General features: G+C 45.9%; 2 protein-coding genes across 9 annotated transcripts in view; one reads left to right on the top strand and one right to left on the bottom strand.

The window, feature by feature from the left end:
• The window catches only part of IFT81 (intraflagellar transport 81), a 233,802-nt gene that overhangs the window by 168,397 nt on the left and 51,761 nt on the right, over positions 1 to 13,644 (bottom strand). The gene's annotated exons all lie outside the window — the stretch shown is intronic.
• P2RX7 (purinergic receptor P2X 7) overlaps positions 1 to 13,644 on the top strand; it is a 60,698-nt gene that overhangs the window by 19,786 nt on the left and 27,268 nt on the right. For both annotated transcript variants that reach the window (XM_061384777.1, XM_061384778.1), the window contains exons 2-5: positions 3,917 to 4,085; positions 5,228 to 5,296; positions 9,887 to 9,959; positions 12,282 to 12,378. In XM_061384777.1, coding sequence (XP_061240761.1) covers positions 3,917 to 4,085; positions 5,228 to 5,296; positions 9,887 to 9,959; positions 12,282 to 12,378 — 408 coding nt within the window. The remainder of the gene's footprint in view (positions 1 to 3,916; positions 4,086 to 5,227; positions 5,297 to 9,886; positions 9,960 to 12,281; positions 12,379 to 13,644) is intronic.

Below are 13,644 nucleotides of genomic sequence, written 5' to 3'. Positions count from 1 at the left end.
AGGCTTCCCTGTCCATCACTATCTCTGGGAGTTTGCTCAAATTCACTTCCATTGAGTTGGTGATACTATCTAACCATCTCATCCTCTGCTGACCCCTGCTCCTTTTGCGTTCAATCTTTTCAGCATCAAGGTCTTTTCCAATGAGTCGGCTCTTTGCATCAAATGGCCAAAGTACTGGAGCTTCAGCTTCAGCATCAGTCCTTCCAATGAATATTCAGGGTTGATTTCCACTAGGATTATTTGGTTTGATCTCTTTGCTGTCCAAGTTATCTCCCCATTCAGGGACTAAATCCATTTCCCAGAGAGGTGGCATGGCTTGTCTGATTCACCAAGGAGATCGGGAGACAGCTGCTGGGGCAACCGTTAGAATGTTCTTTCCATATGCAGACTCTTTCATTTCCTCTTTATTTTCTTGATGCATCTCTGGAGCATTTTGATTCTCCTTGAAGAACATTTATTTCTTTATTTGGCTACATCAGTTCTTAGTTGCAGCACATAGGATCTTCAGTTTTCGTTGCATTAGGACCTTTCAGTCATGTTAAGATCTTTAGACCTTTTAGCTGTGGCATGTGGGATCTAGTTTCCTGACCAGGGACCAAACCTAGGCCCTTGCATTGGGAGTGTGGAGTCTTAAGACACTGAACCATGAATATATAAAGACAAGTTTTCTGATTTCTGAGAGGGTTGGATTCCATTAAGGCTGATCTACACCACATCATACATTTGGGGATGAATATGAGAGACTAAGGGCTTCCCAGGTGTCTCAGTAGTAAAGAACCTGCCTGCCAATGCAGGAGACTCAGGTTCGATCCCTGGGTCTGGAAGATCCCCTAGAGAAGGAAATGGCAACCCACTCCAGTATTCTTGCCTGGGAATCCCATGGACAGAGGAGCTTGGTGGGCTACAGCCCATATGATCACAGAAGAGTTGGATGTGACAGAGTGACTAACTAACGAGAGACTGAGCTTCCAAAATGGAGGGTCAAATGGACACGGTTATTCTGGGAGACTGTTGCAATACCCAACACGGAAGAACATTGCACTTTGTGATGATAGGCTGAAATACACTGTTGAATAAGCATCATCATATTTGTCTATGGAATTACACTGGCTAGCTCTGTCTCATATATGCTCATTGGATCTCAAATTGGGCTCTCTGCAAACCTCATTATGTGGATTTCCCTGGGGGGGTCCAATGGTTAAGAATCCGCCTGCCAATGCAGGGGACATGGGTTCAGTCCTTGGTCTGGGAAGATTCCACACGCTGTGGGGCAACTAAACCCACGCACCACAACAAGAGAAGCCACCGTGATGAGAAGCCAGCACACCGCAACCAGAGAGGGCCCCCTATTCTGCCCGCCACAACTAGACGAAACCCTCCCACAACAGTGGAGACCCAGCAGAGCCAAAAATAAATTTAAAACCCAATGACAACCTCATTATGCACTTACTTCCCATGTACCCCTTCCGCCAGCCCCAGGGAGCCATCAGTCTACTGTCTCGGTGGATTTGCCTATTCTGGATGTTTCACATAAGTGGGGTCATACACTACATGGTCTTTTGTGTCTGTCTTTTTTCACTTAGCACAAAGTTTTTTGAGGTTCTTCCACAGTACAGCATGTGTCTCATTTCATTCCTTTTCATGGGTAGATGATTGTCCATCATCTTTTAATGAATGTGTGGGTTGTTTCCACCTTTTGACTATTGTGAATAGTGCTGCCATGAATATGTGTGAACAGGTATTTGTTTAAGCATATAATGTCATTTTTAATTTCTTTAACCTGTATCTCGTTCTGTGGCATGCTTTCCTTACTCAATGTTATGTTATTTCCACATTGATGCAAGCAGTTCTCCATTCACTTTCACTCTTACAGAACATTCCAGCAAATAAATCCAACAATTTATTCACCCATTCAGTGTTCGAGGATATTTCCATGATTTCCAGTTTTCCCTATTATAAATAGTGCAGCTTTACAATTTCCTGTACATAAATTGTTGGGCACCATCTTTGAGGGGTTCCTCTGGGGCATACACCTAAGAGTGAAATCGCTGGGGCGTGGGGAATGCACCTCAAATGTGCAGTACTTCATATTGCCAAATGTGAGCTGTTTTTCCATGAGTCTCTTAGGGGTTTTCAACCCTGACTGTGTATTAGAATCAATTTTAGAAAAATATATAGGCACCTGGATAACTCCCCAGACCTATTGAATCAGAGTTTCCAGGGATGAGACCAGGGAGCTGCAATTTTGAAAGCTCCCTAAGTAATTACACTGTACAGCCAAGGTTGAGAACACCTGGGACCAAGCCTTGGCCCACAGTATCTCGGTTTCCCAAGGTCAGCTCATAGAGGACAGCTACTGACTGCCTAACAACATTCAGATATTAGAGGCTGAGCAGAGGGAAGAGACCAAATAGATACATGCCCAATGAATAAACAAAGCATTTAAAACAAACTCTTAAGGGATTTCCTTGGTGGTCCAGTGGTTAAGACTCCACACTTCTACTGCAGGGGAGGTATGTGTTTGATCCCTGGTCTGGGAACTAGGATCCCATATGATGCACGGGACAGCAAAAAATAAATAAATAAAATAAATTCAATTCAATTATTCAGGGCAATGGGAAACAGGAAATGGATAAATGGAGATGGAATCTACCATTTTTAGTTATCAATTCTACTTTTTCCCTCTCTTCCCCTCACCATAATCACTTAGAGTCATATTCTAAAGAAGGCCTTAATAGCTTATGAATAGATCAGAAGGCAGGAAACCAGAGGCAAAGCCACATCATGTATGAACAAATATAGCACATGATTAAGAGATCTTGCTCTGGGCTCTACGGTAGACCAGTCAAAGACCTCAGGCCTGCCACTGATGACCTGTGCGATCTTGGGCAAGTTCCTTCACCTCTTTGAGCCCATTCTCTCATCTACAAAAGGGGATGATTTCGGGAACTGTTTCCTATCACTGTTGTGAGCACTAAAGGAGGTGATGCATTTAGAACATGTACTAAGTACTCAATAAAGGGTAAGCTGCTATTACCAATGCTATTTTAAACTAGGCAGGTGTTTCTGGAAAACAGGAAGCTGACCTGCCGGATAGACCCTTACATATGTGTGTGCATGTTAAGTCACTTCAGTCGTGTCTGACTCTTTGTGACACTATGGACTGTAGCTTGTCAGGCTCCTCTGTCCATGGGATTCTCCAGGCAAGAATACTAGAGTGGGTTGCCATGCTCTCCTCCAGAGGATCTTCCTGACCCAGGGATTGAACCCAGGTCTCTTAGGTCTCCTGCATTAGGCAGGCAGGTTCTCTACCACTAGCGCCATCTGGGAAACCTGGAACAAACTCTTGCTGCTGCTGCTGCTGCTAAGTCGCTTCAGTTGTGTCTGACTCTGTGCAACCCCATAGACAGCAGCCCACCAGGCTCCCCCGTCCCTGGGATTCTCCAGGCAAGAACACTGGAGTGGGTTGCCATTTCCTTCTCCAAACAACAAACCCTTAGGTAGATGCTAATGTGTTGCTGAGTCCCAGAACAAAGCTGGTGGACTGACCTGGGGTGGACTTCGCTATTTGAGAAGGCAATCTATAAATTAAGGCCTATATTACGTGATATTAGAGACTGGTATTGGGGACAACAGTTTCCACATGGTGAAAGCTCACTATGAGCCAGATACACTGCTGAGGAGTTTGCATGGGTATCTCAGTCCATCCTCAAAACAACCCCATGAGGTAGGTATGACTATTCTTCCCATTTTACAGGTAAGGAAAATGAGTCACAGAGAAGGTGAGTCACTTGCCCAAAGTCACCCAGCAAAGCCTGGATTTTAATGGAGCTGGCTCTCAGTTCCTGCATCCTAAACCATGGCACTGTGTCTCCCTTGAGAAAATCGCTGATGCTTTTCTGTGTCTGTCATTTAGCTTTGCTTTGGTGAGTGACAAGCGGTACCAACGGAAAGAGCCTGTCATCAGTTCTGTGCACAGCAAGATAAAAGGGATAGCAGAGGTGAAAAAGGAGATTATGGAGAACGGGCAGACGAAGGTTGTGCAGAGTGTCTTTGATATGGCGGATTACACCTTCCCCTTGCAGGTGAGCACCTGTCAGCATCCTCCCAGGACTCGTCCCCGGTCACTGTCCCCAGGGCCTCTTCCTCCTCCCCTGGGACCTAGAGACTCGCTCCAGAAAAACACTGGCCCCATTTAAAAAGCTCTGTGAAAATCTCAACTGAGAAAACCTAAAAATTGCAAAATTGGGTCAGATGCAGCAACTCAAAGGAGATGACACTTTGCTTTATCAATTCCTACAGGGTTTCTCAAAATAGCAGTGTGTCCTGGTGCATTGAAAACATGATTTGATTCACTCAAACTTTATTTATACATAGCTTTTCAGAAGCAGGGCCATCAAGTCAGCAAGTTTTGCCTAGATCCAGAAAGGCAAAGAACTTTCTGCCTTGAGGGGACCAGCCCTTCTATATTGTTTGTGCAGCATTTTATCAACAAAAATGTCTCCAGGAAAACTCTTGGCTACAGTTTTGCAGAAGGGAAGGCTATAGATGACAAAGAATGGAAAGGTCTGGACCATAGGGAAAGGGCTTGACATTGTCTCAATCTGCAAAAAGATAAAACGAACGTAGAATTCTCAAAAAGGAAAGATTGAAGTGGAGTTGAGAACACCAAAGAACAGATGGAGGGGGGTGGTAAGAGGGACAAAAGGGCCCATTGGCAGCCCCTGGAAGCTGGAAAGCTTTGAAAAACCATAAAAGCCAAGCTGCTATCCATTTGTTTCTAACAGAGGGTCATTAAAATCTCCACCTATTGCCCAGGTGGTGGGATGCCCTATGACCCTTTCATTAAAGTCCTGGATAATCTGAACAGCGTTCTGATGGAGGTAACACCTCCACCTCTGCCTCCCCACATCTTTTGGTTTTCAACATAATGGGACTTACTGTGTCCCCCAAAATGAAAAGGCTGCTTTTGAGGCTGGAATGGAAAATGAATGCTCAATCAATTTGAATGTTCCTCCGCTCTCCCTCAGCTCAGCAGGGCAGCTCATCCAGCTTGGATATTAAGCACTCTGGGTAGTCGATTTGCTTCCAGACCCAGATTTCTAGACTGAAGCTTAGAAGAGTGGAAAGGTTCGCCCCCAGGCACTTAGCCAGTTGGATTACTATGATTAAGTAGTTGTGTTCTCAAAGGGCTTGCCATTTTGCCTTCTCTCCTTTTTCTCTACAGGGGAACTCCTTTTTTATGATGACAAACTTTCTCAAGACAGAAGGCCAAGAGCAAGGGTTGTGTCCCGAGGTAAGGAGAGAGGGATGGGTGATAAGAGATCCTGGAGGCGGCGTAGGTCAGAGGAAATGGAAATTGGGACCAGGGGTGTTGTGGAGCCCACAAATACTGACTGAGCCTCTGCTTGTTACAGAGCAGGGGTGTAGATCTGGGCTGGCTGGAAAGGGTGAGAAGACCCTGCATTTCTCGCTCTGTAACCACCAGATCTCTGTTGCCCTGAGTCTCCAGCTGTAGCACTAGGAGCCTGTGCAGCTCAAGGCCTGCTTTCTCCGTTGCTTGCTCCCCGAGCAGCTTGGGACAGCGTGGAACCTTGGCGTTTGCATAGTGTCTCATGTTTTAACAGAGCCTCACAACAACTTTAGGGGGGTGACAGCACTCCCAGCCTTATTTTACAGGTCAGCACAAAGATCAGCACTGATATTGGGATCAGGGACCTTCCCAATATCACACAGCTTGCTGGAGGCAGAGCCAGACTTAGAATCCAGCTGTCCTCATTCACAACTTCTCCCACTGTTCACTGTGAACTGCCTGCAGGGCCAGCCAGGGCAGATGTCAGACAGTGCAAGTTTGATATTTCATTGCACTTCTTTAGTTTTAGGCTCTACGTGAAGTGGGGAAGCCCTGACATCTCCCACCCTCACTACCACCATCCACTCACTCTCCCCACCTTGCTTTGCCCTCTCCATACTCTCTCTCAACCTTCTGCCTTCTTCTGGAAAACTTTCTTCCCTATAAAAACATGTGTATCTTATTCTGTCCCACCCCAGTCTTGTTCACTGCTCTGTAAAATGAAAACTAGCTATTCTGATAAGTTTGTCTATAGTGATGTCTTCCTAGGCAACACCCTCCTGTTGTTCCCCTCTCAAGTAAGACACCTGTGTTTTACCAGGGACTGTCCCAACACCGAGACGTGAGGTGCAGCGCCTGTGGGGAAGACCAGCCTTGCCTGTGGGTCTTGCTCATCGGCCCTCTCTGGTAACAAGGCCTAGATTTCTGAGTGTCTGAGAACTCAGTGTGGATATGCTCTCTTGCACTACAGTCCTTGCCATCATTTCTACCTAAATTTGGAAATAAGCGAACATTCCCTTCAGGTCTGTCTCAATAATGCGCCCCTAAAAAGAGACCTCTCTACGTTTATTTTGCCTCCATTTCCCCTTAAATGTCCCTGCTACTCTAATGAAGTAGCCAGGTGCCTGTCCAACTAAATATTCCCTTCCATCTCCCTACCCAGCAGCATCTGAAGTTGAATCCAATTTGGGGCCTTTGGTTCCCTCCTGTCCCATACTCTGAAATTACTACTCACACTCCTCCCCACCCCCACCCCCACCCCCGCGCCGTGGTACTTTTCACAGATACTTTTCAAGTTATTGAGACTTACAAGAAATCAATAAAGAGACTTGTAAAAGAAGTCAAGGAAGAGAGTCAGGATAGCGCAGAGATTAAGAGCCTGGGTTTTAGGAGCTAGACTGCAAATGGTTCAAAACTTGACTTATTACCTTTGTGACTCTGGGCAGGTAACTTCATGGCTCTGTGAGCTGGTGTATTCATTTGCAAGATGGGGCTGATTGCAAAACCTAGGTCTTGGGATTATTGAAACAAATGAGCACATCTCTGTGACAGGCTGGAAACAAAGCATGATACATTGTAAAAAGCACTCCAATGCGAGCCATTATGACCCAAATGACAAGTTACTCCTTCTCAGACAGGATGTCCCTCAGACTGAGCTCTGTGGAGGCAGTGCCAGCCTGGAAAATACTATGTAACTCTTGAGATTTTTATCTGCGATCCGAGCTGGTTTGGGTTGCTCTAATGGGAAATTTGCCTCCTCTCTTTGCATATCGACAGCCACCCCCCCACAGTCCCCTCCCCGCAGCCCCGGCCCCGCAACCCTTACCAGAAGGTGGAAGTCAAGGATAGGGCTTGACATCTGTCTGCAGTAAATATGGCCAAGCCCCAGGTGTACACCAAAATGAAGAGACACTGGTCCTAATAATCTATTGCTGCATAACAAACTGCCCTGAACCTGCTGGACTTAAAGCCATAAGCATTTCTTTTTTTTAATTTTTTTTTTGATGTGGACCATTTTTTAAAAAGTCTTTTCTGAATTTGTTACAATATTGCTTCTGTTTTATGTTTTGTGTTTCTGGCAGTGAGATATATGGGATTTTAGCTCCCTGACCAGGCATGGAACCTGTACCCCTTGCATTAGAAGGTGAAGTCTCAACCACTCAACCATTAGGGAAGTCCCTAAAGCCATGAGCGTTTTAGGGACTCTCATAGTTCAGTGGTTGACAGAGCTCTGCTGGGCAGTTCTGCTGATCTTGGGATCTGTGTGGGGGCTCTCATGGCCTGGGCTTGGCTGGCCTTCTCTTCCTCTCTGGGGACTCTTAAGGCTTCTCCTCCTTTCAGGGTCTCTCCATGTAGTCTTTCCAAACTTCCTCACAGCAGCTCAGGATCCGCCAGACCAAAAGAAGCTTCCAGGCCTCCCAGGCTCAGGACTAGAGCTGACACAGCGTTACTCCCACTGCCTTCTGTTGGTTATTCACTCAGAGTCAGACCTAGCTTCAAAGGGAAGGGAAGATGCTCTGCCTCCCAACAGCAAGAGTGACAAAGAATTTGAGGCCATCGTTGATGCATGTGACAATCACAAAAGAGATGATTCGAATGTCTATTGTTTTTTCTTTTTTTTTTAATTTTGGAATTTCACCTTGAGAGTAAAATAGAGTCGGTTTATCTTCTTTCCTGAGATTTCTTTCCAGTTGATAATCAGAATAACATAACTTCCCATGAGCCACAGTGAATGATCATTCATTCATTCTTTCCACGTTTATCCAGACCGACTATGTGTCAGGCACTCAGACCACAAAGACACAACCCAGGCTTTGTGTTCAAAGGGTTCACAATATAGTCGGGGATCACAAGAGCAGCAAACCAAGGACATGCTGGGTGACAGGAAGAAGGTAACTTAGGAAGAAGAGAGAACATGAAAGTGAAAGAGATTGAAAACTACAGGAAACATTCACTAAGCAAAAGCCACGGGCTAACCCCTTTCTCATCATAACTCATTTAATCTTCACTAAAACCATATAAGACAATTTCCCTTCTACGGGTGAGGAAACTGAGGTGCAGAGAGGCAAAGTAACCTGGCTGAGGCGACTCAGCCAGAAAATGGTGCAGCTATTGCCAGACCTGGTTGCACCTGCGCCCAAGCCTGGACCCTCCCCTGAATTTCTGTAACAGCCTATTTTCACGAAACTCCTGGTCTCCCTAAGACTGGCCATTAAACCTGGTCCTCAGAAATCGGGAAGTCGAGAATGCATAAACCAAGCCATCTCACTTTTCTTTTCCTCATTCTGCCCTCAGCTCTTAGTCTTGGAAGCTGACTGACCTCATTTTTCTCAGGCCAGGAGAGAGAGCTGGCTGGAGTCCTTTATTTCCACATTTCCTGCTGAGCCATTGCACCTGTCTGCTTCACTTGGTTCCTCAGCCACAAGGCTGCATGATCCAGGACCCCGCTCTCCAAACCAAGGGCTGTTCCCTGAAAGTGGTCCCTGGCATATGCTTCTTAGACTTTTACTTATTTTTATATATTTATTAATTTAAAAAATATTCATTTATTTGGCTGCATCAGGTCTTAGTTGCAGCATGCAGGATCTTCATTGCTGCATGTGAAATCTTTGTAGCAGTAAGAGGGATTTAGTCTCCTTACCAGGGATCGAACCCTGGCCTCCTGTATTGGGAGTGCAGAGTCTTAGCCACTTGACCACCAAGGAAGTCCCTATTTTTATTTTTTATTGAGATATAAGTCATGTACCATAAAACACACTATTTTCAAGCGTTTAGCTCAGTGGTTTTTAGTATATTCACCGAATTGGGCAAACATCATCTCAGTCAGTTTCCAGAACATTTTCATCATTCCAAAAAGGAACATCATACCCACTAGCAGTCACTCTCAGTACCCTACTTCCCTCAGCTTCTGGCAACCACCGATCACCCTTCTGTCTATGGACTTGCCTGTTCAGAACATTTCATATACACAGAATCATACAATACGTGGTCTTTCCTGTCTGGCTTCTTTCACTTAGCATCATGTTTCAAGTTTCATCTACACTGTAGCAGGTATCAGTACTCATTCATTCCTTTCCATTGCATGAATGTCCTAGATTTTAGTTATCCGTTCATCTATTGGTGGCTGTTTGGGCTGTTTGGATTTTGGGGCATTATCTTCACACAAATGTTTGTGTGGACATAGACATCTGCTCTCCTATATCTGCCGCTGCTGCTGCTGCTAAGTCGCTTCAGTCGTGTCCGACTCTATGCGACCCCGTAGATGGCAGCCCACCAGGCTCCCCCGTCCCTGGGATTCTCCAGGCAAGAGTACTGGAGTGGGTTGCCATTTCCTCCTCCAATGCATGAAAGTGAAAAGTGAAAGTGAAGTTGCTCAGTTGTGTCTGACTCTTAGCGACCCCATGGACTGCAGCCTACCAGGCTCCTCCATCCATGGGATTTTCCAGTCAAGAGTACTGGAGTGGGGTGCCATTGCCTTCTCCTATATCTTAGAGACACAACTAATTCCCCACTATTTTGTCCTTCTTTCTGCAGTACCCCACCCCCAGGACGCTCTGTTCCTCTGATCGGGGTTGTAAAAAGGGATGGTTGGGCCCGCGGAGCAAAGGTATGTTCTGTTTCTTTTTCTGAGACCTGCAGGGGGATGGTCTGGGATCCTGGTGATGTTTGAGAAGCCCAGCTCTTTAGCTTCTGGCTCTCAGCTGGCTTCGTCCACCTTCCTTGGGCCATGGATGAGCCTGTGCCTGCCCCATGCCTCGACTCTGAACCCAGAGGACCAACTGCTGACTATGAATGTGACTCTAATTCCCAGTGAGGGCAGCTCCTGAAAACCTCACAGAATTAGCCCCTTCAGGGTTCTCACTGATAGAAAATTTGAACGGCCCAGTAGCATCATCTGAGTATTCTACACGTTTCCTCTTGAATTTCCCCAAAGGTTGAGAAGCATGAATGTGTACCCCGCCCAGGGCCCCTGGAGGCAATATCAACCTTCAGAGTTTCCAGAGATCTTGTTTTAACTTAAAAAGGCACATAAAATTAAAACAAATTTCGCAAAAAAGAACAAGAAAAAGTAAAATATCATTGTTTTAAGTGGAGGAAAACTGCTTTACAATGTTGTGTTAGTTTCTGTCATATAACAACTTGAATCAGCCATGATATACATATATCCTCTCCCTCCTGAGCCTCTCTCCCCTCCCTCCTTTACATCCCTCTAGGTCATCACACAGCACCCGGCTGGGCTCCCTGTGTTATACAGCAACTTTTCATCAGCTATCTATTTCACACATGACAGTGTATATATGTCAGTGCTACTTACTCCATTTGTCCCACTCTCTCTTTAGCCCACTGTGTCCACAAGTCCATTTTCTACATCTGCTTCTCCATTCCTTCCCTTCAAATAGGTTCATTGATATCATTTTTCTAGATTCCATATATGTGAGTTAATATATGATATTTGTTTTTCTCTTTCTGACTTACTTCACTCTGTACAACAGGCTCTAGGTTCACCCACCTCAGTAGACCTGACTCATTTGTTCTTTTATATGGCTGAGTAATATTCCATTGTGTATATACATCTTCTTTATCCATTCATCTGTAGATGGACATATAGGTTGCTTCTATACCTTGGCTATTCTAAACAGTGCTGCAATGAACATTGGGGTGCACGTGTCTTTTAGAACTGTGACTTTCTCAGGGTATATGCCCAGGACTGGGATTGCTGGGTCATATGGTAGATTTATTCCTAGTTTTTTAAGGAATCTCACACTGTTCCCCATAATGGTTGTATGTTGTCCATAATGGTTATATCAGTTTACATTCCCAGCAACAGTGTAGGAGGGTTCCCTTTTCTCCACATCCTCTCCAACCATCAGTGTTTATAACATGTGCTAAGTCACTTTAGTTGTGTCCAACTCTTTGCAACCCTATGGACTGTAGCCTTCCAAGCTCCTCTGTCCATGGAGATTTTCCAGGCAAGACTACTGGAGTGGGTTGCCATGCTCTCCTCCAGGGGGTCTTCCCAACCCAGAGATCGAACCCATGTTTCTTATGTCTCCTGCATTGGCAGGTGGGTTCTTTATCACCGCTGCTGCTGCTGCCGCCACTAAGTCGCTTCAGTCATGTCCGACTCTGTGCGACCCCATAGATGGCAGCCCACCAGGCTCCCCCGTCCCTGGGATTCTCCAGGCAAGAACACTGGAGTGAGTTGCCATTTCCTTCTCCAATGCATGAAAGTGAAAAGTGAAAGTGAAGTCACTTAATTGTGTCTGACTTTTCAAGACCCCATGGACTGCAGCCCACCAGGCTCCTCCATCCATGGGATTTTCCAGGCAAGAGTACTGGAGTGGGGTGCCATTGCCTTAAAAGCCAGTTTATAACACACATGTACACAGAAAGGCATATTAATATTCAATTGCATTCCATAATGCTTGTGCATTTGAGTTGGAGGAGAGTTAACTAACACTATTTACTATTTACCTTTCCCCTTAAATATCCGTTAGTGACACTGACACTCCAGGAAGATGCGCCATGCTTACTGCATGGCCCTGTCCATCCTGGTCCATGCTGTACACACCTAGAGGAACTCCGCTGTCTGTTCAGAAGCCATGTGCTAGTCCATTTGTACCAGGCAAAAGAATACACCCTGTTCTGCCTCCCTCTCAGGCATCTTTTCTTGTGAAGAAACAAACAAGCAAGCAAAAACCTAACAGCATCTGTGGTCTTTATGTCTTCTCTTTGATCCTTCTTTGAAAACCTTACCGTTCGATGTGTTGCTTGCTTGGTTTTTCTTATGTAAGCCTGTGGTTTGGATGAGGTTACACAGAAACTAAAACTGCTTGGATTGAGAAACAGCTTCTTGCTTGAGTGGAGTGGAGTTTCCTCCCACGGTTCTTTCACACCTGTGCTTCTACAACCCCTTGACCCTTCACAGGAATCCAGACCGGCAGGTGTATACATTATAATGAGAAGAAGAAGACCTGTGAAGTCTTCACCTGGTGTCCTGTCGAGGCAGAGGAAAAGGCTCCGGAGTGAGTTGTAGGGAGGGGACAGACACAGTGGCCCGAAGCTTCAAGCAGATGAAGCCCTGCGAGGCACTGCCCCAGCTTCCCTTCTCAGCACCACCCTCCCTCCCCAAGTCCCGGGTCCTACTGGCTTAGTGACTCCCAGGCCAGACACACTAGCGGTCTCTGGGAGGGCCTTGCTTGTGGTCAAAATATTGACATAATTCTGGACCAGCTGATAAATAGCTACTACCTTGAGCACCTGTGGGTGTCCCCTGCCCCTTGAGTGTTCCAGCACTTTCCAGGGCACCTCCAGACACCACCTCCAGTGCTATAGCAGGGTCCATTCTGTCAGTGTCTGTACTGAGTGATTAAGGAAGAGAAGGTGGGAGGGGAAATAGGAAAAAGGAAGAAGAAGGGAAGGGAGGAGAGAAGGAAGGGAAGGCAAAGGAAGTTTTCTTAAATGTTCACAGTGACGTACACATTTGGTGTTCCCCTGTGTTGATTCTTCTCAAGGTCAGGCCCAGAAGGCAGAACTTGATGTTAAACCTCAGAAAACACTGGGAGGGCTGCATTTCAGCAGAGAATAAGGAGAGCTGGATTCAAATCCGGGCTTTAATGCACCCTTGCTATGTGGCCTTGAACAAGTGCCTTAACCCCTTTGGGTTTCAGTTTCCTTGTCTTTAAAATGAGAATAACAGGCCTTCCCCAGCAGGCCCAGTGATTCAGACTCTGCACTTGCCACGCAGGAGGCGCAGGTTCCATCCCTGGTCAGAGAACTAAGATTCCACAAGCAGCGTGGCCAAAATATATTTTTTTCAGTTAAAAATAAAATGAGGATAATAACTGCACCAACCTTCCTGGGCTGTTGTGAGAATTAAATGAGATGATAATTGCACGGTGATTGCACAGTGAACCCTGTGCTTGGCACACTGTAAAGTGCCCAATAACACAAATGCACACAGGATCTGCCCCTCGACGTGTGGTGGTTCTAGACCAGCCTTGTCCAGTGGAACCTTCTGCAATGCAGAAAGATTCTGTACCTCCACCATCCAATCTGGTAGCCACTAGCTACATGTGGCTATTTAGCACGCGAAATGTGGTTACCACAACTGAACTGAATTTTGAGTTTAATTTAATTTCAATAGTTGGGCTTCCCCAGTGGCTCAGTGGTAAAGAATCTGCCTCCAGTGCAGGAGACATAGGAGACATGGGTCCAATCCCTGGGTCGGAAAGATCCCCTGGAGGAGGAAATGGCCACCCACTTAGTATTCCTGCCTGGAGAATTCCATG

Source organism: Bos javanicus, chromosome 17, assembly GCF_032452875.1.
Source record: "Bos javanicus breed banteng chromosome 17, ARS-OSU_banteng_1.0, whole genome shotgun sequence".
NCBI classification, from domain to species: Eukaryota; Metazoa; Chordata; class Mammalia; order Artiodactyla; family Bovidae; genus Bos; species Bos javanicus.
The sequence above is the reverse complement of the archived record's forward strand: the minus strand, read 5'-3'. Positions and strand labels throughout refer to the sequence as shown.